The following is a 26,222-nucleotide window of genomic DNA, read 5'->3' as shown; positions in this document are numbered from 1 at the left end:
AATAAGGAGCACCAATGAAAAAAGGTAATTACATAGGTAAATAAATAGAAAAGACAGTATAAATGTATTTTCGTTTGTAACACTTTTCTTGTCCTAACATGGTAACTGCATAAAAATGATAATCATGAAATTATAAGCTTATGGTGTATAAAGATGTAACTTATCTGACAATAATAGTACAAAGAAGGGGGTCATGGAGCTATAGTGGAGCAAGTTTTTCCTATACTACTGAAATTAACTTTACATTAACCTGAACTAAGCTGTTTTCAATTTTAAGATGTGAATTGAAATTTCCAGAGCAACAACTAAGAAAACAACCCAAGAAAAAGAAATATATACAGTGCTTACTCTCCATTTTACTAAATCAAATTACTAAATCAATTCTCAGCGTTAATCCAACAAATGACATAGGTTGGTCAGTGTTTTCTCTTTGAAACACTATCTTTTTTTCCCTCTTTCTCAGGCTTGAGTGTCAGAGCCTCCTCATTTCTCCAACTTCTGAATGGTAGGGGCCTCTGGACTCAATCCTTGACGCCCCTCTCTCTCTCGTCTCTTCATTTAATTGGTAGGTGATCTTATCCAGTCTCACGACTTCGAGTTCCAGCTACACGCTGATGGCTCCCAAGCCTGTGTCTACATCCCTAACCTATCCTCTGAGCACCAGACCCGGCACACCCAACTGCCCATTCTATCTCTCGTCTTCCACATCTAACAGGCACTTTAACCTACTTGCCTAATATACGTCTGCATGGCTCACTGCCTCACACCTTTCAGCTCTCTGCTCAAATGTAAGGTCTTCAGAGAAGCCTTCCACAACTGTCTTATGTAAAACAGAACCTCTCCCCCACTCTGTATCCCATAATCCTTTAAAATTTTTCTTCACTGCCCGCATCACAACCCATTTATATTTATGTATCTGTTTTAGGTAAGCTTTAAGAGCTGAATCCTTGTTCACTGTGTTACCTCAGTGCACAGAACATACTCAAACATTTATTAAAGGAAGAGAAAGGGAATATTGATTAGGAATAAATGTATAAAAGGGCTTTTCACCAATGCATAATACAAACAATGAAGATACTTACTTTTCCTTTTTTTCTTGTTTGTGGGCCTCTCTCGTAATTTGAGCCGCTTTTCTACTATATGGATGGATGACTTTTTTTTCTTGTCCTACACTTTTTCCCTTTGGTGCTTTAGGCTAAAATGTAGAGAAACATATGGCACACACAGTCAGATACATAAATGACTTCTCTCAAAAAATTTTCTTTAGAAATAAAACTTTAAAACAGTAATATAACAGAAATACTGTGAGTCACAAATACTACATTACGAATCAGGAGATACGCCAGACTCAAAGTCTTTGTTTCCATGCTCCTAACAGAAATGATATACAGTTGACCCTTGAACATCGGTTTGAAATGCATGGGTCCACTTAAACACAGACTGATTTTTTTCCCACAGTAAATACTACAGTGTTACATGGTCCACGGTTATGGAGGAACTGAATGTATGGAGGGCCGACTACAAATTATAGGCAGATTTTTGACTGTATGGAGGATCAGTGCCCCTAACCTTTGCATTGTTCAAGGGTCAACTGTATTCAGAACTATTCTCCATTAATGTAAGAAAAGAAAGGCACAGAATCAATAAACCCAGCTCTTCAACTGTTCCAGCTTCACAGCAGATACAGAGAATGCAGACAGTGCGGAGACTCAGGGCTGGAAATTTGCGTCAAAGGTAAGAAAGTTACAAGAGGGCAGAAGGAGCACGGGATGTTAACGGGAGCCGGACTGCAGAAGCCGCACGTGGAACAGTGGGCAGTGAATAAAGCAAATCAGACTTGGGCTCACAGGAAATCAGGAACAGAGGAAATAATACAAGCCATCTCGAAATTAGCACATCCCATTCAAGCCTTATGCCAGTTAACTAGGTCCTCTAAACTAGTTGTCTAGCATTTCAGTAACTTTTTAATTCCTACATAATTCTGTATCTTATATATGACCTATATTACTTGGGAATTTTGTTTGGCTTTAATAGAAAGCCAAAATAATAGTGGCTTAACCCAGATAAAGTTTAGCTCTCTCATGTAAAAAGGAGCTGGAGGTTCTGTTCCACAAAGCCCTGAGATCCAAACTCCTTCCACCTTGTTATCCCACTATCCTTAGGCTATAACCTCGTATCTATCCAGAGTTCAAAATGGCTTAACAGCAGGGCTACACTCCAGCCAGTGAGAAGTGGAAAAGAAAATCAAAAGGCATATTCCTTCTATATTATATGTAAGGGAGGATTACATAAGGGATTAGTAAATATAATCTTTATTCTCAGAAAAAATACAGGATTACAAAAGAAAAAGAAAGAGGCATTAACATACCTAATTCTCAAAAAGGTTGTGTTTCTAGAATATTCTCTTCAAACCTACTGTCACTGTCTTAATTCAGTCTCATGATCTTTCATGATTAGGATGGCCTTTAGGTTCTCACTGCTAGTCCTTTTTCATTGGAAGTGACAGAGCTTATCTTTCTAGAACACTAATTAGTAAAGTCCTTCTCCCCTGCTAAAGAGCTCCACTAACTCAGGTCCTAAATCCTTAACATGGAAAACAATCTACCCCAACCTACTTCTCCAGCATTATATCCCATTCTTCAAAAGACCCTTCATCCCATTCTTACTAACTTCTCACCATTTCTAGAACATACCCTGCTGTTTTTTTACATCTGGAAACTATACTTGTTGCTACCTCTGCCTGCAAAATCCATTTCCTTACTTGTCCTTTGACAAGACGCAGCTCAAAGTCACTTCCTTTGTAAAACTCTCCAGGTAGAATTAGTTAAAATGACCACCTCACACATGTACTCATTTCATCAACAAATATTTACTGAAATATTTAATAAATATTTACTGCTCACTTCTTGATAAACCTGACCAGAGAAGATTAACTCCAAGTCTGAAACCCAGGATGCCCCTGGAAGCTGTTAGAAGTATAGGAGTATAAAGTGTGAAGCCATCATAAGAGTATGTGCATTCTTTTGTGTGTCTCTCTGCACACGTGGCGGGGAGGGAGGAAGGAGAAAAGAAGGTGGGAGAAGGAACTTCTGCGCGTGAAGTGTACCCAGCAAACATAAATCAAGTGTGTTTGTGCCCACCTGCAATCCCCTCCCCGAGCGTGAGCTGGACCTAGTGGCTCACGTTACTGGCTAGCCTTGGGCAAAAGCGATGAGTTATCAATCCCAAGACGAGGTTATGAAAGGACCCCGGCTCTGTCTCGCCCGCTCTCTTTTGCCCTCTTCTGGCTCACTCTGATGGAGACCAGCTGGCTTGTAGTGAGCTGCCCTACGTACGCAGAGGCCTGTGTGACAAGTAACTGAGAGCGGCCTCGGCCGACAGCCACTGAAGAACTGAGGCCCTTGGTCCAACAGTCCACGAGGAGCTGAATCCCACCAAGAAAGACGTGAGTGAGCTGGGAAACGGATCATCCACAGCTGTGCCCTGAGATGAAACCACAGCTTCAGGTTATACCTTGACCGAAACTGGTGAGAAACCTTGATGGAGAGGATCCAGGTAAGGATCCTGATCTGTGACCCAGGAAAAGTATGAGATAATAAATTCTGTTGTTTTAAGTTGATAAATTGTGGGATAGCATGTTAAAGAGATAACTAATGCAAGACCAAAAAATAAAGCAAAGATCTCTTTGAAAAGATATCTTTATTCCATATATTCCAACAAATAAAATGCTTAAAAAAATGAAACAAGGTCACAAAAATCTCAAGACAAAAAGATGGTTTCTGAAGCTGTAAAACTTAAAGTTACAGAGCTGTGTAACGTTTCAGCAGTATGTCCAAGTCTATAAAAAATTTCCTTTAAAGATTTAAAAACTTTCTTTAGAACAAGAAATACTGGTACTGTTGGAGTATAAAAATGTCTGCACAGCTTTAGAAGATCTCAGTTAAAGAACCTCCAAGACTTATTACAAAGAATATACAAAAAACTGAACTTATATTCTGACTCAACTGTAGACTATGATTTCTTATAATAAGTTATTCATGAAAAGGTTGCCTCAAGGCAGGTTATAAATATATAATAAGGCACAGAAACATGTATCATAAAATATTAAATTTCAAAACAATTTTATGTTTCAGTATATTACTTTTTAAAAAAAAAACCAACAAAATACTTCAACAGGGGAAAAGTGAAGTAAAACCCTATCAATGAAAATTAATCTATCACTTACGGTCTACTCAAGCTAAACATCTCTTAATTAAAAAGCAATTAATCTCCATAAATCAGGGATTGTCCAAATTTATTTTGTAAAACATCTGACAATTCATAAAAAAGTACAGAATGTAAACGTATAACAAAACTGGGGGGAGAGGGATTTAAGGTGTATTTTCAATTAAAACTTAGTATTTTATGTTTCAAAAAGCACCAAATTAAACTCTCAAAGATACAACAAAAATACATTTTTTTCATATGCATCACAGAATACTCTGAATAACAGAAACTTTCGAAAGTTTCTGGCACCACAGAAATATTCCGGTTAAGAAAACTGATATTAAAAGTCTCTTACACACAATCTTTAATGATTACTTCAGAAAATTCATTATAAACTAATCTTTGGATTCATACTTCAGAGTAACAAAGAAAACACACAAGTAGTTTATTCAAACAACACAACAACAAAGAGAGGTATTTCAGGAGCAATATGCTTTAAATACTCCTGTTAAAATCATAAATAACAAAATGGAACTTTTCCTAAAAGACTATCAAAGCCATGAGAGAATCTAGGCTCAACTAGAAACAAAAGTGTCATTTAGACTGCCCAGTTCAACTAGAAACCTAGAAGAATGATCATTTCACCAAACACACTTAAGGTACACAAAGATATATGAATACTTTTTTTAAAAAAAATGTAGAAGAGTAAAGCCATGCCTACAACTGAGAAAGCTTACAGTATATAATACCTTAAACTCCAAATACCCTAAAGCACAAAATAAATTCTAGAATATGATATACTAAGTCACTTAACATCGAAGACATAACAGGAATATAATGAACTAATTAACAGAATCTGCACCATTTTTTTGCAGGCACTCTACCCTGAAGAACCCTAGGGCATTTCCCTTGCTTAACAGGTAAATTTGATGCCAACGACAAACGTCAACGACAAATACCTAGTTAGAGCATCCAGAAAGGAACTTAACGGTTCTCCACATAAGCCTTGCTAAACCCCATTCAATTTTTTGGGACCATCTCCAGTTCACATAATTGTGAAGATATCCACAAATGTAACCATTTCACGTCTCAGTATCCCTTCTCTCTGGGTGGCATTTCTCCCGTAGCACTTAACATACTGCGCTGACCAGTCATTTAATTCCACGCGTGTGCTTATCTCCTACATTGCAGCTCCCTGAAGACTACAAACATGTTCTACTGGGTTGAAAATAATAGTTGGAAGGAAAGAAAGGAAAGTGGGATGTTGACCCAAGTGAATATTTTACTGTATACTGCACACTGAGTTACTGTGTATACTGTACATTGAGCTACTGTCAGTAAAAAATATTTTAAAAAGTTCTTTAAAATAGTGTGAAATACCTCATATAAAAATAATTTTTAAAGGCTCATAAACAATACTCTCCTTAACATTAAAAAAATATCTTAATAATTCTCTAATGCCGACTTGACCTTTCATGCAAAAATCTAACACCAGGCTCAACTTTATGTTATTCCTGACTTACCCATGGATATCTACTCAGAATTAACCATTTCTCCCATTCTTCTGCTACCACTCTTTACACCTCTACCTTATACTAACGTTCACTGACCAAAAAAAAACAAAAACAACCCACAAACTTACTGAGCACATACTACCATATATTAAAATAGGCACTGAGGTTCCAGGATTAAAAACAGACAAGGACTTGCTTACAGTCTAGTTAGTTATATCCTAACTACATAATTTACAATCTAGTTATCTCATGAATAACTATGTAATTTAATAAGTGCTGGCCAGAAAACGGGCACCATATAATAGGTGTACCTAACTTTGGGAAATCAGGAGGAGACTCCCCGAGAAACTGACTTGAGACCTACTTGGTTTTTTAAGGATAATGCGAGCTGCTGCATAAAGAACAGTTTGGACGGAGATACAGTAAGAAGAAACAAGACTACTGAAGTATTGAGGTCATTAAGAAAAAAATGACAGTTGAGTGGCACAGCCGGGGTGACAGTGAAGATGGAGAGAAATGGCAAGGTATGAAATGCATTTTGAAGACAGAATGACAGGACTGACTATGGACGGTGAGGGAAAGGGAGGAGTCCAGTATGACTCCCACGTTTGCAACAAAGCAACCAAGTGGTCAGAACTCCCACTGACTAAGACAGGAATTGGCACATGGAGACAGGGGGCATCAAGAACCCACTTTCAGACACTGGTTTAAGATGCCCTGGAGACTGCTAAGTAGAGATGTAAACTAAGTAAATAAAGTTATGAGTCTGGCACCTAGAAAAAAGGTCTGGGCTGAAGATACAAATTTGGGATAACTTGGGGTTAAAGGAGGTACTTTAAAGCCACAGAGATGAGTCTCTTCAGTAGAATAAGAAAAGGGGCTAGGGCTAAGCTCAGATGAACAGATATTTAATAAGCACCTACAATGTAACAGGCACCATTATGAAATCAATGAGAAAAAGACCAGTAACTTAAAATAAAAACAGGTCACAAGAAAGAGTATAGATAAATGCCTTTTAAGTTTTGAAAAGATGTGTGCTCTACCTTAAAAGAAATGTAAATTAAAACTTCAATAAGCTATAATTTTTAACGTACAAAAAATATTTTAAAAAATTATTTATTCACACTGCATTAGTGACACTGTGGGTGAGTTAGTAGTCTCACTAATAAGTGGGAAGTAAATTGGTACAATCTTCTGGAAGGCGATTTGATACTTATCAAAATAAAAACTGTACATCTTTTGATCAAGGAATCCTACTTCTTTTAATTTAGTCTACAGACATATTTACATATGTACAAAACAAATAAGACTAATCAATGCAGCAGTGTTTGCAGTAGCAAAAGAATGGAAACAGCTTAAGTGTCCATCAGAGACCTGGTAAATAAATTACAGTAAAAGCAAACAATAGGATGTCAGCTGTTAAAAAAGCAAGAGGTAGATCTACGTGTACTCACGTAGACTGACGTCTAAGATCAGGTACAAGAAAAAGAGCAAGGGGCACAGGATTGTGTCTAGCATACTGTTTCTATGTATGGGAGGGAGGTCAGAGGCCATATATACTTGCACATTCATATGAAATATCTGAATGGTTACCTAAGAAACTGTGTTCTAATAGTGGTTGTTTCTCAACTGAGCTAGGGAATTAGGTAACAGAGTTGGAGGCAGACCTACTTTTTGTTGTAGGTAGAATAATGCCCTCCCTCCCAAAGATGTCCATGCCCAAATTTCCCCACACCCATGAATGTGTTACCACACATGGCAAAAAGGACTGTACAGACGCCATCAAAGATCCTGAGAATGGGAGATTATCCTGGATTATCCACATGCGCCCAAAATAATTGCAAGGGTCTTTATAAAAGGGAGGCAGAAGGATCACTGTCAAGAGAAAGAGATCTGCCTTCTCTTCAGGCAGATTTGAAGATGTTACACTGATGGCTTTGAAGAGAAGGAAGGGGTCAAGAGCCAAGGAACGTAGGCAACCTCTAGAAACTGGAAAAAGGGAAGAGATTCTCCACTAGAGCATCTTGAAGGAAGACAGCCCCAGCTACATCTTGATTTTAGCTCAGTAAGACTCATTTTTGGACTTCTGATCTCCAGGAATATGAGAATGAATCTGTGTTGTTTCAAGCCATTAAATTTGTATTAACTTTTCACAGCAGTAAAAGGAAATTAACACACATTTCACAGACCACCACATTTTACTGTGTTTTTTTTCTTTAAACCACGTACATGTAACATTATTCCAAAAGTTGGTATACTAGGTAGATTTTCATTAATGTTTTTCTTTAGTTTTACTAACTCTCAGAAGCCAGTTTTTACTAGCAGGCAATCGCTTTAATACTTACTACGCTTATAGGCATAAAAAGAGAAACATAGACAAATAAAACAGAATCGAGAGTCCAGACAAGGGAACCAAGAATATTCAATGAGGAAAGGACAGTCTCTTCAATAAATGGTGCTGGGAAACTGGACATTCACATGTAAAAGGATGAAAACTGGTCCCCTACCTTACACCACTCACAAAAATTAACAAGATGGATTAAAGATTTGAATGTAAGGCCTAAGTCGTAAAACTCTTAGTAGAAAACATAGGGAAGGGCTTCCCTGGTGGCGCAGTGGTTGAGAATCCGCCTGCCAATGCAGGGGACACGGGTTCGAACCCAGGTCCGGGAAGATCCCACATGCCGCGGAGCAACTGGGCCCGTGAGCCACAACTACTGAGCCTGCGCGTCTGGAGCCTGTGCTCCGCAACAAGAGAGGCCGCGACAGTGAGAGGCCCGCGCACCGCGATGAAGAGTGGCCCCCGCTCGCCGCAACTAGAGAAAGCCCTCGCACAGAAACGAAGACCCAACACAACCAAAAATAAAAAAATTAATTAATTAATTTAAAAAAAAAAAAAACAAGAATAGTTCTTTAAAAAAAAAAAAAAAGAAAACATAGGGAAAAAGGTTCCTTGACATTGACCTTGGTAAGGACTGTTTGGATATGACACCAAAAGCACAAAGCAACAAAAGCAAAAATAAGCAAGTGGGACTACATTAAACGAAAAAGCTTCTGCACAGCAAAAGAAATGATCAACAAAATAAAAAGGAACCTAGAGTTGGGAGAAAATATTTGCAAAATCACTCATCCAATTCATTAACAAAAAAAAAATCTAAAAATTGGACAAAGGACGTGAATAGATACTTTTCCAAAGAAGATATACAAACGACCATCAGGTACTACTACTATTACTAAGGTTAATTACAATAACATTCACTAAGTACTAGATACTGGGCTAAGTGGTTTACATTTAATTTTCACACTTCTATAAAGTAAGCACTATGATTACTCCAACTTAACAGAACAACTGAGTCTTAGAGGGGTTAAGTAACTTCACGAAGACCATAATTTAGCAAAGACGGGTAGCAAACTCATCCTCCAGGACTCCACTGTCCACATTCTGAGCTGCATGAAAGAAGTACAGAGCAAGTAATAGAGAAGTCTAGATGGAAAACCTCCAGTTCCAAGCTGAGTTTAAATTCAAGAGAGGATGCAGCAGAGCCACCCTGGCTGATGCACCAGAACAAAGTGACAGAGCAGGAAACGTGTCAATGAGAACAGATTTATATGCTGCTTTCTTGACTCATGACAAGGCAATATACTCCTACTATACAGCCTGACAAAAGCGACGTTCTGATAGTCAAAAACACAACTACTGTCAAATGCCAACCCCCCAATCACTCACACAATCCAACTACTAAGGTTTTAATGTTCCAAGCTGAAAAGGAAAGCCTAGAAAAGAAAATTATAAAGAGCTGGCCACCGCACACACTGATTAATAAAAAGACTGAATTTACACAAACGTATATAATCTAAAGCAAAAAGACTGCAGACAGACATGAAAAATAAGAATACAATGAAAAGGAAAAAGAGAAAATGGAAAGTGACAGAGAAAGGGGACTAATGGCACTGAGACCAGAGTATCATAACTTTTTACCAGATCATAAACTTTTTTTATGCTGTTGTTTCCATTAGAAACTAACTGAAAAGTGACTATTTACAAAACATGTTCCTATTCAAGAATTATTCTCAAGAACAGAAAAAAAAAAGGAAAAAAACAGCAGTTTTGCAATATAAACACAAGTGGCAAATGTAAAAGCAAGCAAGCATAATTTAGACACTGTTTACCTGTGAGTGGTTCCTGGAGATATAAGTTCAAGAAGGAGAACACAGAAGGGTTCTTAAAGTGAATAACGGATAAACGAGAGCTCCTTATAGTTTATACTTAAACGTGCTATATAAGCGCTCTTTTGCATCCACTGCATTTTTAATAAAAACAAAGTGTCAGGGCGGTGGAGGGGAAGAGGGGCGTGGAGGCAGGGTCTGGGGCGGGAGTAGGGCACTGGGGGGTGCAGAGCGGCCGCGAGGACCGGCGACTACGCCGTCCCCGCCGCGCCCCGTCCGCCCCCCGCTCCTACACCGCTGAGGAGGGAGTACACGGAGACCCGCGGATTTCCCGCGGGCTGTGGGCAGCGGCGGGCGCCCTACGAGCCCTGCAGGACCCGGCCTGGAACCCGTGCCGGCACCGCAGGCCGCGCACCGCCCGCCGTTCTCCCTCCGCACCCCGCTCCCAGCGGCCCGACGCCGGCCCGCCCTCCCCGCCGCCGACCGGAGCCTTCCAGGAACGGGTGGGACCCACCATGGCTGCGTCCTCGCGGCCTGGGACCTCCGGACCTCCGAGTCCACACCGCGGGACCTCAGGCTCGGCGGCGGCAGCAGCTCACGAGGCGACGCCGGCCAAACCCACGAGGAGCGGAAGAAGCCGGGCGCACCTGACCGGAAGGGGGAGGGACGAGTGTTCTTCCCTAAAACGTCCCCGGAAACAAGACCTCACCTTTGTGGGCCGCGGCGGACTCTCACGCCCCAGCGGCGCAGATAGGCTCCCCGCGTGCTCGCCGGGCGCCGTGGGCGGCGTGGTGGAGCTCGGGGCCAAGGGTGAACGAGGCGGCGCCGGGCGTGAGGCCGCGACCTGGGCCCGGCCCCGCGGGATCTCGGGCGGCTGTCCGGCGCGCAGCTCCCGGGCCGCACAGCCCCTTCGGACGTGGCGGCCCCGGGCTCCGGCCTAGCGCACGCCGCCCGCTGCCGGTGGCGCCCAGGGCCGCCGCGTTCCCCGGGCGCAGGCCTGTCCTCCGCGCCTCCGGGCCGCCGGAGCGAAGTTCCCCCGAGGCTGTTTCCCCGTGAAAGCCCCCTCTGCCCACTCGAGGCTCCTTCCCACCCGGTTTTTCTGTGTTCTTCTCAAAATGTGTGAGTTCCATCTGTACTTGGGAGGATTCCGTGGACAATATATTCGTTCAGCAGACACTCAATGATCTCTTACTGTGTGCCAGGCCTTGGGAATACGCCGACGATATTCCTGCCCTAGCTCAGCTCATATTCCAAGGCGACGTGTGAAAAAAAACACCTAATTAATATTGTTTCCAGTACCATACTGTTCTGAAAAACATAAAGCTGGCAGGGTAGGCAAGAAAGCTGTTTCACACGTGCTGGTCTCTGAATCCGCTTTTGAAAGTAAGAGTTGAGCAGAGACCTACATTAAAGGCAAAAAATTGAAGGAAAGGTAAGGCAGACTTTATTCAAGGGGTTCCTCCTCAGTCTGTATAAGGATCACCGCAGTGGGGGGAGATACGGGCTCCCCTTGGAATATACGGGGACAGGAGGGAACTGATAGCCCAGGAGAAGGGTGGCGGGTAGTGGATGGAAAATTACTAAGAGGAAACATTAGGGGTAACGGGGCATTCTGGCTACACCAACCTAACAGGACTCTCGAAATAGGCAGGCTGGTGTGATCAGACATCACCTGGAAGATGGTGAATGATCCGGAATCTGATGAGTTACAGACATGGAGGCTGACCAGATGTGGAAGATGGGGACTCTGGCTAAACCGACTTTCCTGCTAAAATTGAACAATCAGATACGAACAGGAAATCCGAAATTCCAGGCCTAGTTGAAAAAAGATTTCAGAGGAGCCTGAGTAGAGTCTGGTCAAGGAGAGAATCTTGTCACCTGAATGAAAGGAGAAAACCAGGCATGACAAGGAGCTACAGGTAGGGTGAAGTGGGGTATATGTGTGCAGGTACATGAATTTAATCAACGAATATAGCCACTGAAAACTAGATTAAATTGTAAACAAGAATGGGTGACCACAAGATCCCTGAATCTAGGGGCAAGGCTTTTAAGTGTGTGAAAGTGCATTCCGCGTCAATCTACACAATGAAGGGCACCCTTGTAGCATCTACTCTGGAGGCACTACTCTACTGAGAACTCCGGTTAATCCATAACCTTTGCACCCTACTTCTATACGATAACCGTTTCCTGTGACGCCAACTTACACCCACTCTACCCCGTTTCCGAAATCCGGTCCAGTGCAAGTCACCATCCTGAGTTCTATGTTAGTGCAAATCCAGTAAGCATTAAATTCTTGTTCTGGCTATTTCAGCTGTTACTGATTGCTCTACCGATCACAGAATTCCCTACGTGCTCCTACCCCATTCTTAATTTCAAATTGCCAACAATCCAACAAACCATGTATCTTCATTTTTTTTTCATTTTAATTTGGGTTTGAAAATAAAAGATTTTGTATTTTCCCCATTCAGATTCAACCCCTAAATAATATTGATTATGGGCAAGGCACCATGTTCAAAATACACTGTAGCAAATGCAAGAATGAGTTACACAGAGTACAGTAATGCACTATATATATATATATAAAGTACAATAGTGAAGACTAATATTTGGTCATAATTTACTGTGTACATGCACCACAGTGAAAAGCAGAATGAAGCCTCCTACTTCTCCCCCCCCTCCAGTATCACACCCCTGCACCCTGCCACCCAGTAGAGAGTTGGGAGATATCTTTAGAGATGTTTCCCTGTGCTTTCACAAATTACTAAGGCATGTGTGTGTGTGTGTATGTGTGTGTGCATGTGTAGGGGTAAAGTATTGATTAACATTAGATACTGATACAATAATACAGGAATACTTTCTAGGGTAACCACTAAAAGAACAGAAAACAGGGTATATGACTTTGAATAGGATATAAACAAGTAGAGAAAATGAAATGATAAAAAAAATTCAGATAATTCAAAGCAATGAAATTTAAAAAAAAACATACTACTGTAGGGAAAATTTTTTAAATGTGGTAGATTTAAATCCATATAACAATAATTATGGACTAACTGCCTGCAATTTAAAAAATGAATATTTTACATTGGATTTAAAACATACAACTGTGTTCTGTTTATTGAGACACATCTGAAACATAAGGAAACAGGAAAATTAAAAGTCAAAGATGGAAAGAGGTATACTAAACAAATACTAACCAAAAGTATAGATATATTAATGTTATAGAAGATAGACTAAGTCAAAAAGTATTATGGTAGTTAGAAGAGGTCACTTCATAAAATAAAAAGGTTCCATTTTAGGGCTTCCCTGGTGGCGCAGTGGTTGAGAATCTGCCTGCCAATGCAGGGGACACGGGTTCGAGCCCTGGTCTGGGAAGATCCCACGTGCCACGGAGCAACTGGGCCCGTGAGCCACAATTACTGACCCTGCGCGTCTGGAGCCCGTGCTCCACAACAAGAGAAGCCGCGACGGTGAGAGGCCCGCGCGCCACAACCAGAGAAAGCCCTCGCACAGAAACAAAGAACCAACACAGCCAAAAATAAATTAATTAATTAATTAATCAAAAAAAAAAAAAGGTTCCATTTTAAATTTATATACTTATATTCATCTAGTAATATAGCCCCAAGTATATAGTGGAAAAACTGATAAAATTTCAAGTAATGGTAGAAAACAAACAGCCTTGGAGGAAAATTACCTTTTTCAGTAATTAATAGAACAAGCTGATGAAATATTTACAATGATTTGGAAGACTAGACCACCAACACAATTTGACCTAATGGGTCTCATAGAACGCTGCTTCCAGTGCTTGCAAGAATACTTGTGTTTTCCAACATATATGGAATAGTTATCAAAAATGATCATAGTTTGGGCCAGAAAGCAAATCCAAACAAATTTGAAAGGCCTGAAATCCTACAGAATGTGTTCTCTAACCACTGTGCAGTTAGATTAGAAATCAACAAGAAGAAGATAGCTGGACAATTCCCAGATAATTAGAAATTAAGAATTACACTTTCAAATAAGTCATGAGTTAAAGAAGAAATCATATGGAAACTGGAAAATATTTGGGGCTGAAATGATAACAAAAATACTACATATCCAGATTTGTGAGATACATCCGAAGCAGCAATTAGGTCCTTTGGTGTATGTGTTAGCGCCTCAATATAAATGTTAGGAAAGAGGAACGGCTGAATATTAATGAGCTAATCCACACCAAGAGGCCAGGAAAGGAACAATAAGGGAAATTCAGAACAGAAGGTGGAAGAGAGTGAAGACCAGAAATTATTGAAATTGCAAAAATAGACATAATTGAGAACAGGAAAGTAAAAATTTGGTTCCTTTTAAAGAATGATAAAATTGATACATTCCTGCAGGACCACTCAAAAAATTTAGAGTAGACCCAATTAACCAATACTGGAATTGAAACAGGTGATATCACTTCAGATGATGCAAGCATAAGAGGGTATTATGACCAAATAAATTTAAATAAAATAGCCAAATTCTTAAAAAAATATAACCTATAAAACTGACAGAGGAATAGAAAACTTGAATATTTCCATCATCATCTCTAAAAATGCTACACAAATATCTTCCCACGTTAAAATTACAAACACAGATTTTTTTAGATTTTATAAATACATGTAAATAGGAATAGAACACTACTCTTTAATATGATAAAAATGTGGATCGGTACTAGTGATAGTAGATATCATTGTCTTATTCCTGACCTCAAAGAGCAAGCTTCTGTTTGTTTATCCACTTTGGGAAACCACTCTGGCATTATCTGAAAAGTTGAAATGTGTACATCCTCTAATCCAGCAGTGGCATTCCCGGACACATACCCTAGGAACTCTAGCCCATGTCTCTCAGGATACATACATGAAAACATTCCTGACAGTACTGTTTGTAATAGCCCAAACTAGAGAAAATCTAACTGTTCATCAACAAAAATAGAAAAATAAGTGTGATAAATTCTATACAGCAATGAAATTAACAAACTACAGTGATGGTAAACATTGATTTTTAATCATAATATAAAAGAAGTAATAGACAAGAGGATGCATACAGTTCATTTGTAAACATAAGTTCATTTGTAAAGTTCATTTATAATGTTCAAAAACAGGCAAAATGAGCTACATTTTCCAGATATACTTTCTTAAGTGGCCAGCGATATTCTTAACCTGAGTGGTGGTTACCTTGCTGTTTACTTTATAATTTTTCTTCATGTGTCACACTTATGGTTTATGCACTTCTATGTTTGTAGGCTATACTTCACAGGAAGAAGTGTTAAAAAAAAACTTAGCGCAAATGTATTATTCCATTGTCTTTTGCATCCAGTTTTACTGTTGAGAAGTCTCACTTTGGGCTAATTTTTGTTCCTTTGAGGGTGGTTTACTTTTTGTGTGGAATCTTTTCATAATTTCTCTTGCCTTTGCTCTTCTGCAGTTTTACTATAGCGTGTCTAGGTATTGGTATTTCCTTATGTGTCCTGATACTCACGGCCTCTCAATTCCTTTTGGGGATTTGTATTATCTGGATATTGATAATTCTGTTCTCCCAATCTTTCAGCCTTTCTCCTGTATTTTCTGTCTCTTTATTTCTGCTGCCCCTTGGATTACTCCTAATTTCATCTCCCAGTTTACCCTTTTATTCTTTGATGTAATCATCCTGCTAGATATTCCATCTTGTGTCTTCATTTTAACTACCTTACTTTTAACAGATATGTATCATATATCACTTGTTTTCTGGAAGAGTTTATCACTTTGCTTTATTACCATATTCTTCTTCAACTCTTGAACATGTACTGTACTCATTTTAAATTATTGGTTCATCTGTTCCAATAACTCTGCTTAAGGTGGCATGTGTTGTTCAATTTCATTATTATTATTTTTTTAATTTATGGCTGTGTTGGGTCTTCGTTTCTGTGCGAGGGCTTTCTCTAGTTGTGGCAAGCAGGGGCCACTCTTCATCGCGGTGCGCGGGCCTCTCACTATCGTGGCCTCTCTTGTTGTGAAGCACAGGCTCCAGACGCGCAGGCTCAGTAGTTGTGGCTCACGGGCCTAGATGCTCCACGGCACGTGGGATCTTCCCAGACCAGGGCTCGAACCCGTGTCCCCTGCATTGGCAGGCAGACTCTCAACCACTGCGCCACCAGGGAAGCCCCAATTTCATTATTTTTAACTTTCTGTTCGAGTCGTACTCCTCAGGTGTGTATATTCCTTGAACCTGTAGCATCACATTTCACTGAAGGAGTCAGCTCTCTTGTCCTGTAATGTGTACTGGGGACGTGCCGAAAGTCACACCCTCAACTGTGTCAGTCTTGGAAAGTTTGAGAACACGGAGGGCGAAATCACAGAGGAAAGACTCCAGGGACCAGAGGACTTCAGCTGACAGGAGAGCAGGAGGCCTGAGGGCCCGAGGGCAGCTGTCTTCCTGCGCCTGTTTTCACCTCTCCTTACTTAGCTGGGCTCCGTCTCCCCCGCCAGCGCCTCACACCGCTGGGACACCAGTGATGCCCCCCACCCCTAAGGTGAAGAAGGGAGACAAGGGCTCAAGTTAACAACCTCTCCAGACCCCCAGACGGACATCCTCCTCCCAGGCCGCTGCCTCCCACCCCTGGCTCACGAGTCCCCATCTTCCCAGGGGGTTCACAGTCGTCATCTCACTTCTAGCAGCCAGTTCCTTCCTGCTGCCGTCATTTTTCAGGGTTGTTTTCGAGGAGCCTGTGCTTCTTCACCATTTTATCCTACTTATTGTTGGGCGTCCTGATCACATTAATAAAATGAGCCTTTTGTCATATATGATGTAAATTGGTTGGTAATTTTTCTTTTGAACGATCTGTGACAATTTTTTTGCGGCGGAGAAATTGTAAAATGTCTTTCAGTAGGGAACTAGTTGTTATACAAAAGAGTTAAAGGTGGTCCCCTATAAAGTTGTATCTTGTTTTCTTCCTCACAGCAGGCTGGGACCCAGTAACTCAAAAGCCTGATTGGTGCCAAAATCAAATGTTTACACATCCGATTATTTGAAATATAGCTCCGAAGAGCAGATGTTTAGCCATTTAGAGTCTCCCTGCCTTGCATACCCTGTGAAACATCACCCAGCATCTGCTACCTGTAGGCGAGATCAACCCTGGGGCTGTAAAGGACCCCAAGCCACTGCGGCTCTTCGAAGTTACCTGGGCCTAGGGTCTCCCCTCTCTGATGCCCCACCACTACCCTGCCGGAGAGTGGTCCACCCTGCCTTTGGGAGGGGTCGGCGCTGAGAGGCTTTCCCCGCCCCCATGCAAATCAGTCGGAGTGACTCCCAATAAAGGTGGTTGTGCACTAGTGCCATCTCGTGGTCACATCCTCGAGATTGCTACTCTAGTTAACAAGTCAAGATTATTTGCTGCTGCTTTAAAAAAGGATTTAAATCAGTATGTACTGATGTGGGCAATTTTATAGACTCGTTAAGTTGAAAAAGTGAGCTATAAGACAGTGTGCATAAGAAATCCCACTTAGAACAAACTGTGGAAGGAAGACAGTATGGAAAATATCAGCAAGGATAACAATCAACTGTTAATAGTTTACGAGATGAGGCTTGAGGTGGGGGGAGCTCGGAAAATAACTCTTCACTCTGTTCTTCTCTAGTGTTTGATTTAAAGCAATATTTTAAAAACTTTTCCAATTAAAAAAAGGAAGATTGAGAAAAGCTGAATTTGATGGTTAACGTGGTCAAAGACTGTGGTGTCATCAGAGATGTGTTAATACAAACAAAAACATAAGGGCTGGTGATCAAGCTTAGGGTTCAAGTGCACAAGTCCTAGCCTGTAGCACCTCAGAACGTGACCTTATTTAGAAACAGGGTCATTGCAGATGTAATTAGTTAAGATGAGGTCATTACTGGAGAAGGGTGGGCCCCTAATTCAGTACGACTAGTGTCCTGATAAAAAGAAGAAATTTGGACATAGACACGCATGAGGGAGAAGGCCATGTGACTATTGGAGTTATACGACCACAAGACAAGTGTTACCATTTGAACTGCTCCCCTCCCACCCCCAAAAGATGCCTTGGAGTCCTCACCCCTACCTCAGAGCGTGACCTTGTTTGGAGATAGTCTTTCCTGAAGTAGTCAAATTAAAAGGAGGTTGTTAAGGTGGGCCCTAACCCAAAATAACTGATGTCCTTCTAAAAAGGGGAGATATGGATAGAGACATGCACAGAGGGGAAGGAGCCATAGGGAGAAGACAGCCATCTGCGAGCCAAGGAGAGAGGCCAGGCGTGGATCCTTTCCTCATGGTCCTCAGAAGGACAAGCCTGCTGACACCTCGATTTTGGACCTCCAGCCTCCCGGGCTGTGAGATCATCACTGTTGTTTTAGCTCCCACCCCCAAACCCCAGTGTGTGATCCTTTGTTACTGCAGACCTGCTGCTTTCTCCACTTCTTGTTCTCAATTTTGTCAGATAATTCTACTTACTTGCATTAAATTTAATGTTCAGAACTATATATATATGTATTTTTTTTTTGGAGTAACAAATGAAATTTTGTTTATTACACACCAAGTTAAACTTACAGGAACTTAGAACATTTGGAAATTGATCTGAAAGAAAGAACGTAATAAATGGAACAGAAATAAATAAGTCCTAATGGAAACCATGACACTTAATTCTGGAAATGTAATTTTCCCTATTATAATTTGTGTTTATGATTCACGAATTGTCTTATAATTTTCTGCTACACTTTTGTACCATACGTGTAGCAAACAGAAAAGTTCCTAACTACAGCTCTGTGTACAGGGGAATTTTCTATCAACGTTTCTGTAGTCAGAGTTTCATTTGCCTTGCCCAGGATTCACAGGAGGACTGGGACGCCCAGAGTCATACTAGGACAGATTTTTATGGAGGTAATGAGATGAAGAACTCCCTAGTCTGACTTTGGCACCATTGCAAACCCTCGCCTTCCCCACGTTCATTTTATCTCTCCTAACACTATCAGAACAATTTTCCCAAACACTGCCATGATCAAGATGTTCAGATGATAAAACCCTTTCCACTGCACTTCACCCTCAACCCAAAAGCAAGAGAACAAAACAAAACTCAAAAACAACTCACTTGGCTCTATTTCAAGGCCTTTTCAAAATCTGGCTTCCTGCTTTCCCCTCACTGTTCTTAGCATGAATCTTCCCTTCCTGTCAGATTAGAAATTCTCTTTGGCTACTTTTGTAACTTGGCTCTTGACTTCCTATCAAGGTTACACTAACCAAAATCATACCCATTCTACAAAACCTAGGTTATCTGGAGAGTATATGCCCCATGGAAGGTATTATGGTTCAAAATATTTTAAAATGCTGTTCTGAGACTACGATAGGATAACTAGAATGAGACTTACCCTTTAGCCATAAACAACAACAAAACTAGAGACACTCTAGAAAGCAACAGTGTTCATACGTTGGAAAACAGGCAGGGCAGAACCGTGATCCCTAGAGAAGAAAAACAAACAAGGTAAGCCACATCATCTTCCTGGAGGCACTTTGCAGACAGCACTGCAGGGAAGGCTGTCTTACACAGAGCACAGCAGAATTCTGGAGGTCTCTACGAGGCCAGGCAACGGGTAGCTTCCGGGCAGTAAATGAAACAGTTCCCAGAGCTCACAAAGCGCTGACTGACACAACTGAATCTTGACCGGCCAAGAGAAGAGGGTCCTTGCTGAACACCTGGGACCTTCATTGGAGACCCCAGGGAGGTTATGCTTTTGCAGTAACACCAGAGTGAAGCATACTTTATATCGGTCTTAACAAAATTTAAAAAATGTAAAGCACCAAGCTGTCTGCTAGAATGAAATCCAACACCCTTTAAAAGAATTTAATGAAATAAAATATAGCACCCCCAAACAATGTCCATCATTTAATTTTTAAATTACTAGCTATTTCAAAAAGCAGAACAGTGTAACTCACTGTCCGAAGAGAAAACAGGCAATAGGAGCAGATTTAGAAATAATGGACTTAGCAGAGAAGCACTTTATTTTTTTTCTCAGCTTTATTGAGGTATAATTGACCTATAATATTGTGTCAGTTTAAGGCATAAAATGTGATGATCTGATACACATTTATATTGCAAGATGGTTACCACAATAAGGTTAGTTAACACCGCCATCTCCTCACAGTTATAATTTGTGCGTGTGTGTTTGTGTGTGTGGTGAGAACATTTAAAATCTACTCTCCTAGCAACTTTCAAATATATAATATAGTATTTTGAACTGTAGTCACTATGCTGTACATTACATTCCCAGGACTTCTTCATCTGAGAAGCACTTTAAGAAGTAGGTCTTTAGAAGTAGGTCTTTACTGTCTACCTCTCTCCCCTACCAAAAAAAATAAGGACTCTATAAACTATGGAAAAAGTAGAACCATCAGTGATAGCATCTGCCATAAATTTCAAAAGCAATAATTCAAGAAAGTAGAGCACCTTTCTTCCCCCAAGAAACTTACTGCCCTACACAAGAATCTTACCCTCGCTCACTCCATACTTAGCCCACTAAACTAACCAAATTCAAATAAAGGAAGAAAAAGGATGAATGCATCATTTGCGTCTTTCATTGATAAAATTCCATTTTAACAAAACTCAACAGTTCAGATATCAGCGAAATGTCAGTGTTCCCAATCTATATACAACTCACTCTCAAACAGTGGAAATGTATATTTTCACAAATTGGTGTAGACCTCCTGAGTAATCAGTAGGGGTGTCTTGTTTCCTCAGAAGCTGCACTTACCAATTCTTGCTATTTATATTTTTCCCTCCATAGCTATCTGTATTAGTGCTCTGGTTGGGTTTTATTTTCATTTGAAGTACACACAATAAATTTTTTTTTTGTACTATGAGAAAAAATTATAGTGAAAAATTTAAACAAAGGTAAAACAAAATATTTATTTATTTACAACATGCCTTAAATCAGGGGTAAAACTGGCAGCCTGAAGAAACGGCTTTTTCCCCCAACAAAATGTTCACAAATTTTTCAATTTTGAATGCCTTTAGGTGGGCTTGTATCCTCCAGTTTGTCACAGGCCCCTCCAATCCTCTTACATTATATCCTACATTCAGTTACGCATTTAACTCCCTACTCCAGAGGTACTTGAGTTTGCCAATCCCTACTTTAGGTGTATAAACCGAAATTAACAAATGAATAATTTCTTCCTGTTTGCAGAAAACTTCTGACTATCTTCCAAAATGAGTTCTAAAATGAGTAATGGACTTTTCTCCAAGACAATTAAATTTTTGCCATGTTGGCTTAAAAATTGGGGGCTGGCCTTTTGTCAGTAATAGTCTCTTCTAAATGGAGAAAATAGAATGTGGTGTCATGTCTCTGATTTACTTGACTAAGCTGTGTTCACGGCCACACTGGGTGATCTGCATTATCAAATTATGCATACTTCATACTTAAATGGTTACTTTCAACTGCATATTTGAAAATATATTTTAAAAGACTAAAATGCCTACAAGGAATATTAATAATTTATAAATAAATTTCCTTTCCTTCGTTTAAAAAATCTCAGAACACTTTAAAATATTTTACAGATAATTTACAAAACATTCTTTTTTTATGTAGTTAAAAAAGAAATCCACACGGTCTCACAGAACAACAGAGGGAAATTCACACTCACTATCTAGGGTATTAAATCTTCAAGACTACATTCTTTTCTTAAAAAAATTGATCGTTACTAATGTTAAGAACTTTCCGTTTAATACTTTGGGAAATAGTTGTGCAATACTTCAAACGAATGGAAGAATTTGGGAACTTTAAAAGAAATGTTAAGTACTTATTTCTCCCATTTTTTTCAGGTAAACACTGCCTCATAGACCATTTTTATACTATCACGTGTACCAATTGTTTGGGTTTATTAGAGCTCTCCTTAGCCAAAATAATAGTGAGTTACCTATGTTTATATTCACTGCCTTCCTGTCAGCCCCTAATAGTTTGCTATTATGATACTACGAATATTTTTTTCTTTAATTTCCATCTGTACTCCCAGTTCTAGTTTGGTATGTTTTTATTTTCTCTTCCTTTTTTAATCTAGTAAGCAAGCACTAATTCGTAAAGGGCATGCAGAGTAAATACAAGATGACCTTCTAAGGATTCTTCCGACTCCAACATTCCTTCAGCAAGTCTTAAAATCTTGTCAGTGTCATACCATTATGGTTTATTCTAATATGTATTCTTAAATATAAAAACGGTAGAATTAATTTAAGTGGCAAATAATATTTAAATTTTTTTCTGAGTTATAAGAGATATACAAAGAGTAGCAAGACCCCTGAGTTAGTTGTTTACAACCCAACTGAACATTGAGATTATCTGGGGAGTTTTAAAAATTACCGATGCCTAGATCCGTTACCCAGAAACTCTGATTTAATTGCTTTGGAGTGCAGCCTGGACATGAGACTTGTTTTTTTAACTCCTCAGATGATTCTAAAGTACTACCAACATTGAGAACCACTGGTGTAAGCCTATCTGCAGATGACTGATTCTTAACTTTGACGAAACATCAGAACTGTCAAACCATAATCAGTATCAAGGGTGCCAAGAACAAAGAGCTTTATTGAAGTCTTAGGAATTGCAATTCTGGAGACATAGACTGGGGTAAAACTGAAAGAGTGTGCAGGGAAGAGAAAGAGTCAGGGGCTTATAAAGACAAAAGCCACAAGGTTGTTAAAGTTGTCTGGCAAGAATTATGACTGACCCTCATGCAGGAAGGAGATATTTGTCCTTAAGTGATAGGCTATGAGAGTTACTTAGGGTAAGGGTCCAACAAGCATCTTAAGTTTCTGGAACATTGGGCAGGTGTTCTGGATGCCTGTGTTAAGACAACCAGCGGCCAAAAGTTCGGAATCCATTCGGAATCACTTCTTCAGTGGCCTCCCGGCTCCATTTTGGAGAGTTCTCTTAGCAACACCATTTTATTTTCCGCCCAGAGAATCAAAAGGTGCATTAAAACTATAGCGTCCGAGACTTCTAGTAACACAGATTAAAATTCGGCTTGCCTAAGGTGGAGTCCAGGCGTTTTTGCTTGTTTTTTGTGTCCAGTGTGATGATTTTAATGTGAAGTTAATACTTATTATTAACTTATTATTACTCAAGAGTCAAGCTGTTCAACACCGCAGAGTGGGAGAGGATATAGTACTGTCATTGTGTTTTTGTTTTTTTAGACAATAAGCTATAACCCTTGCCCGCTAGAAGTGTTCCATGGCACAAGTTTAGTTTTATAACTAAAGCAAGTAAATTCATTTTATTTAAAAGTTATTATTACTAACAGTATTTTAGGGTATACTTGGGAAACTGCAGTTCTAGATACGCCACCATTCAGCGGGTCTAGATTTCACCTTTCCTGCACCTTTTGGTACTTCTATCTGCAAGTCACAGACAGGATTTTCAGCTGCTCTGAAAAGTCTCGTTGACACAGAGCTGCCATATCGGTTAGACTGAAAGTGACTTTGGATAATTCCCATTAATGCTCGGCTACAGAACCGTGAGGATGTCTCGGACGTGGCTTCACGGGATGAAAAAAAAAGCACGACTTCAACAAACAGCTTCCCGTAACACACGGACAGAAGAATGCCCCCTTCTGAATTTATACCACGAGGAAGGGTATGAAGACATTTAATTACTTTTCATAATGTTGAACATGCCGGCGACAAAGTAGTAAAAACCCACTCACCGGAAGAAGAAGGCGGGGCAGGGCGAGAACCCAAGCCGGCTTGGCGAGCAGTTTCCGCAGGGAGGCGGGGCCGGCGCGCGCTGTCACCTGACGAAGCCGCGGCAGCGGTCACGTGACGGCACTGCCCCGCTCGTTCCCCCGGAGGCGGGGCCAGGGCGCGCCGTTACGTGACGGGACCGCCGTAGCACCGCCCCTTTCGCGGCTCAGGAACCGGGGAAGACGCCAACGTGGCGGACGCCGCCCCGCCCCGCCCCGGAGGCGACCACCGTGCTGGTCCTGCAGGACTTGGCCAACCGCCTGCGCACCCATTCCGTCAGGGCCACCCCACGTCGTGCTGCAGCGCGGCCGACGTCGTGTCGGTGCTCTTCTTCCACGCGACGAGCTACAGACAGACAGAGCCGGAGCCCCCGGACAGCGACAGGTTCGTCCTCTCCAGGGGCCATGCGGCTCCACTGCTCGGTGCCGCCTGGGCGGAGGCGGGCGGCATCAGTGAACCCGACCTGATGAACTTGAGGACCATTCGCTGTGCCCCGGAGGGACATCCCACCCCCAGACTGTCGTCTGTCGACGTGGCGACAGGATCGCTGGGGCTGGGTTGGGCGCCGCGTGTGGAACGACTTACGCTGGCGAGTACTGGGCCAGAGCCCGCTACCGGGTGTTCTGCCTGTTGGGCGACGGCGAGGCCTCGCAGGGCTCTGGCCGGGAAGCTTCGGCCTTTGCTGCCCACTACAGTTTGGATAACCTCGTGGCAGTCTTCCCCGTGAACCGCTTGGGACACAGTGGCGTGCCACGCCCCGAAGCACCGCGCAGACATCTGTCGGCGTCGCCGCGGAGCCTGTGGGTGGAACACTCGGGTAGCGAGTGGATGGCCAGGACGTGGAGGCCTTGTGCCACGCGTTTTGCCAAGCGACTCGAGTGAAGAGCAAGCCCGCTGCCGTAGTTGCGAAGACCTTCCGGGGCCGGCGTATTCCAGACGTTGAGCATGCGGAGAACTGGCATGGAAAGCCGGTGCCGAAAGGAAGAGCAGATGAAGTCATCAGACGAACTGAGAGTCAGATACGGACCAACAGGAATCTCATAGCCCCTGTTGAAGGCTCACCTCCAGTCAGCGTCACAGATACAAAAATGACCTGCCTGCCTGATTATAAAGCGGGTGACAAGATAGCTACTCAGAAAGCATATAGTTTGGCTCTGGCTGAACTGGGCCATGCAGATGAAAGAGTCATTGTCCTGGGTGGTGACCCAAAGAACTCCATCTCTTCTGAGATATTCAAGAAAGAACACTCTGAGCGTCTTATTGAGTGTTTTACTGCGGAACAGAACTGGCCTGTGCTACACGTGGTCGAACCGTTGCTTTTGTTAGGACTTCAGCTGCCTTTTTGAGCAGAGCATTTGATCAGATCCGGAAGGGAGCCGTATCTCAAACCAGTATCAGTCTTAGTTAGTGGTTCCCACTGCGGGGTGTCCGTTGGTGAAGATGGCCCCTCCCAGATGGCCCTGGAAGATCTAGACATGTTCCAAAGCATCCCCAGTTGCACTGTTTTCTATCCAGGTGACGCCGTCTCGACAGAGCATGCTGTTTGTCTGGCTGCCAACCCCAAAGGAAAGTGCTTCGTTCGGACCAGCTGGCCGGAAACTGCAGTCACCTATATACCACAAGAAAATTTTGAGATGGGACGGGCCACGGTCATCCGCCACAGTGTTAATGACAATGTCACAGTTATTGGAGCTGGAGTTACTCTGCCTGAAGCCTTAGCGGCTGCCGATGCCATTTCTCAACAGGGTATTTCTCTCTGTGTCATTGACCCGTTTACCACTAAACCCCTGGATGCTGCCACCACCATATCCAGTGCAAAAGCTACAGGCGGCCGGGTTGTCACGGTGGAGAATCGCTACCGAGAAGCTGGCATTGGAGAAGCCGTCTGTGCAGCCGTCTCTGGGGAGGCTGGCGTCCACGTTCATCAGCTGGCAGTGTCAGGAGTGCCTAAAAAGAGCGAGAAACCTAGTGATTGCTGGATATGTTTGGAATCAGTGCTAGACACATCATAGCCGCTGTGAAATCCACTTTAATGAACTCAAATAGCTGATTTCTTAAAAAAAGTCAGTCTGTTCACATTGGTTTTAAAACACTGGTCTCATTTTATATTACATTCATACTTGTTGTGACAAAGATATCATTTATATCTATAGTGTTGGGCCTTTTTTTTGTTTTTTAAACAAAGCCATTTAACACCTTTCTTCATTGCTAATTCAGAAATTCAAATCAACTACCTTTCTCTTAAACTGTGACTATATATACAAATGTCACTCTCATTTTTGAATCATTAAAGCAAGTTATAATCGTTTAAGTAACAGAATAGTAAACAAAAGAACCACCTCATACAAAGTTTGCTGATAAGACTACAAATAATCGACCAGGTTGGGAATTAACATAGAGGTAACAGTTCTTTAAATGTGTGTAATTTCTTCGTATGTAAAGAAAATGTGAATTTCATTGTAGACTTCAGTAGCCTAGGTTTTGAAGCAAGTTGGAGCTTTCACGTAATGGCATCCTACCTGCAGCTTCCTGGATAATGTTTGACTGCAGTTCCCTGGGCATTTCCTTGGAAGTTTGCCTTCATGTCTCCTCTGCAGTTTAGAGGCTGAAGGACAGC

At 41.5% G+C, this 26,222-nt stretch overlaps 2 protein-coding genes across 2 annotated transcripts in view; one reads left to right on the top strand and one right to left on the bottom strand.

Annotated features, from left to right (window-relative positions):
* TMA16 (translation machinery associated 16 homolog) overlaps positions 1-10,530 on the bottom strand; it is a 35,002-nt gene extending 24,472 nt beyond the window's left edge. Inside the window, exons 1-2 of the mRNA XM_059922370.1 lie at positions 10,402-10,530; positions 1,083-1,195 (exon numbers count right to left, since the gene is read on the bottom strand). Coding sequence (XP_059778353.1) covers positions 1,083-1,195; positions 10,402-10,404 — 116 coding nt within the window. The 5' untranslated portion in view covers positions 10,405-10,530. The remainder of the gene's footprint in view (positions 1-1,082; positions 1,196-10,401) is intronic.
* Positions 10,531-23,739: 13,209 nt separating this feature from the next.
* On the top strand, positions 23,740-25,826 carry TKTL2 (transketolase like 2; the record flags this gene model as incomplete). Its single annotated transcript, XM_059924324.1, is given in 8 exon segments — positions 23,740-23,881; positions 23,884-24,156; positions 24,159-24,358; positions 24,360-24,428; positions 24,430-24,889; positions 24,892-25,010; positions 25,012-25,573; positions 25,576-25,826. Coding segments are annotated over 8 exon segments (1,905 nt in total), but the record flags the coding sequence as incomplete, so codon positions are not given.
* Positions 25,827-26,222: the final 396 nt, after the last annotated feature.

This window comes from Balaenoptera ricei, chromosome 5 (assembly GCF_028023285.1).
Source record: "Balaenoptera ricei isolate mBalRic1 chromosome 5, mBalRic1.hap2, whole genome shotgun sequence".
Classification (NCBI taxonomy): Eukaryota; Metazoa; Chordata; class Mammalia; order Artiodactyla; family Balaenopteridae; genus Balaenoptera; species Balaenoptera ricei.
This window is presented reverse-complemented; position numbering and strand designations above follow the sequence as displayed.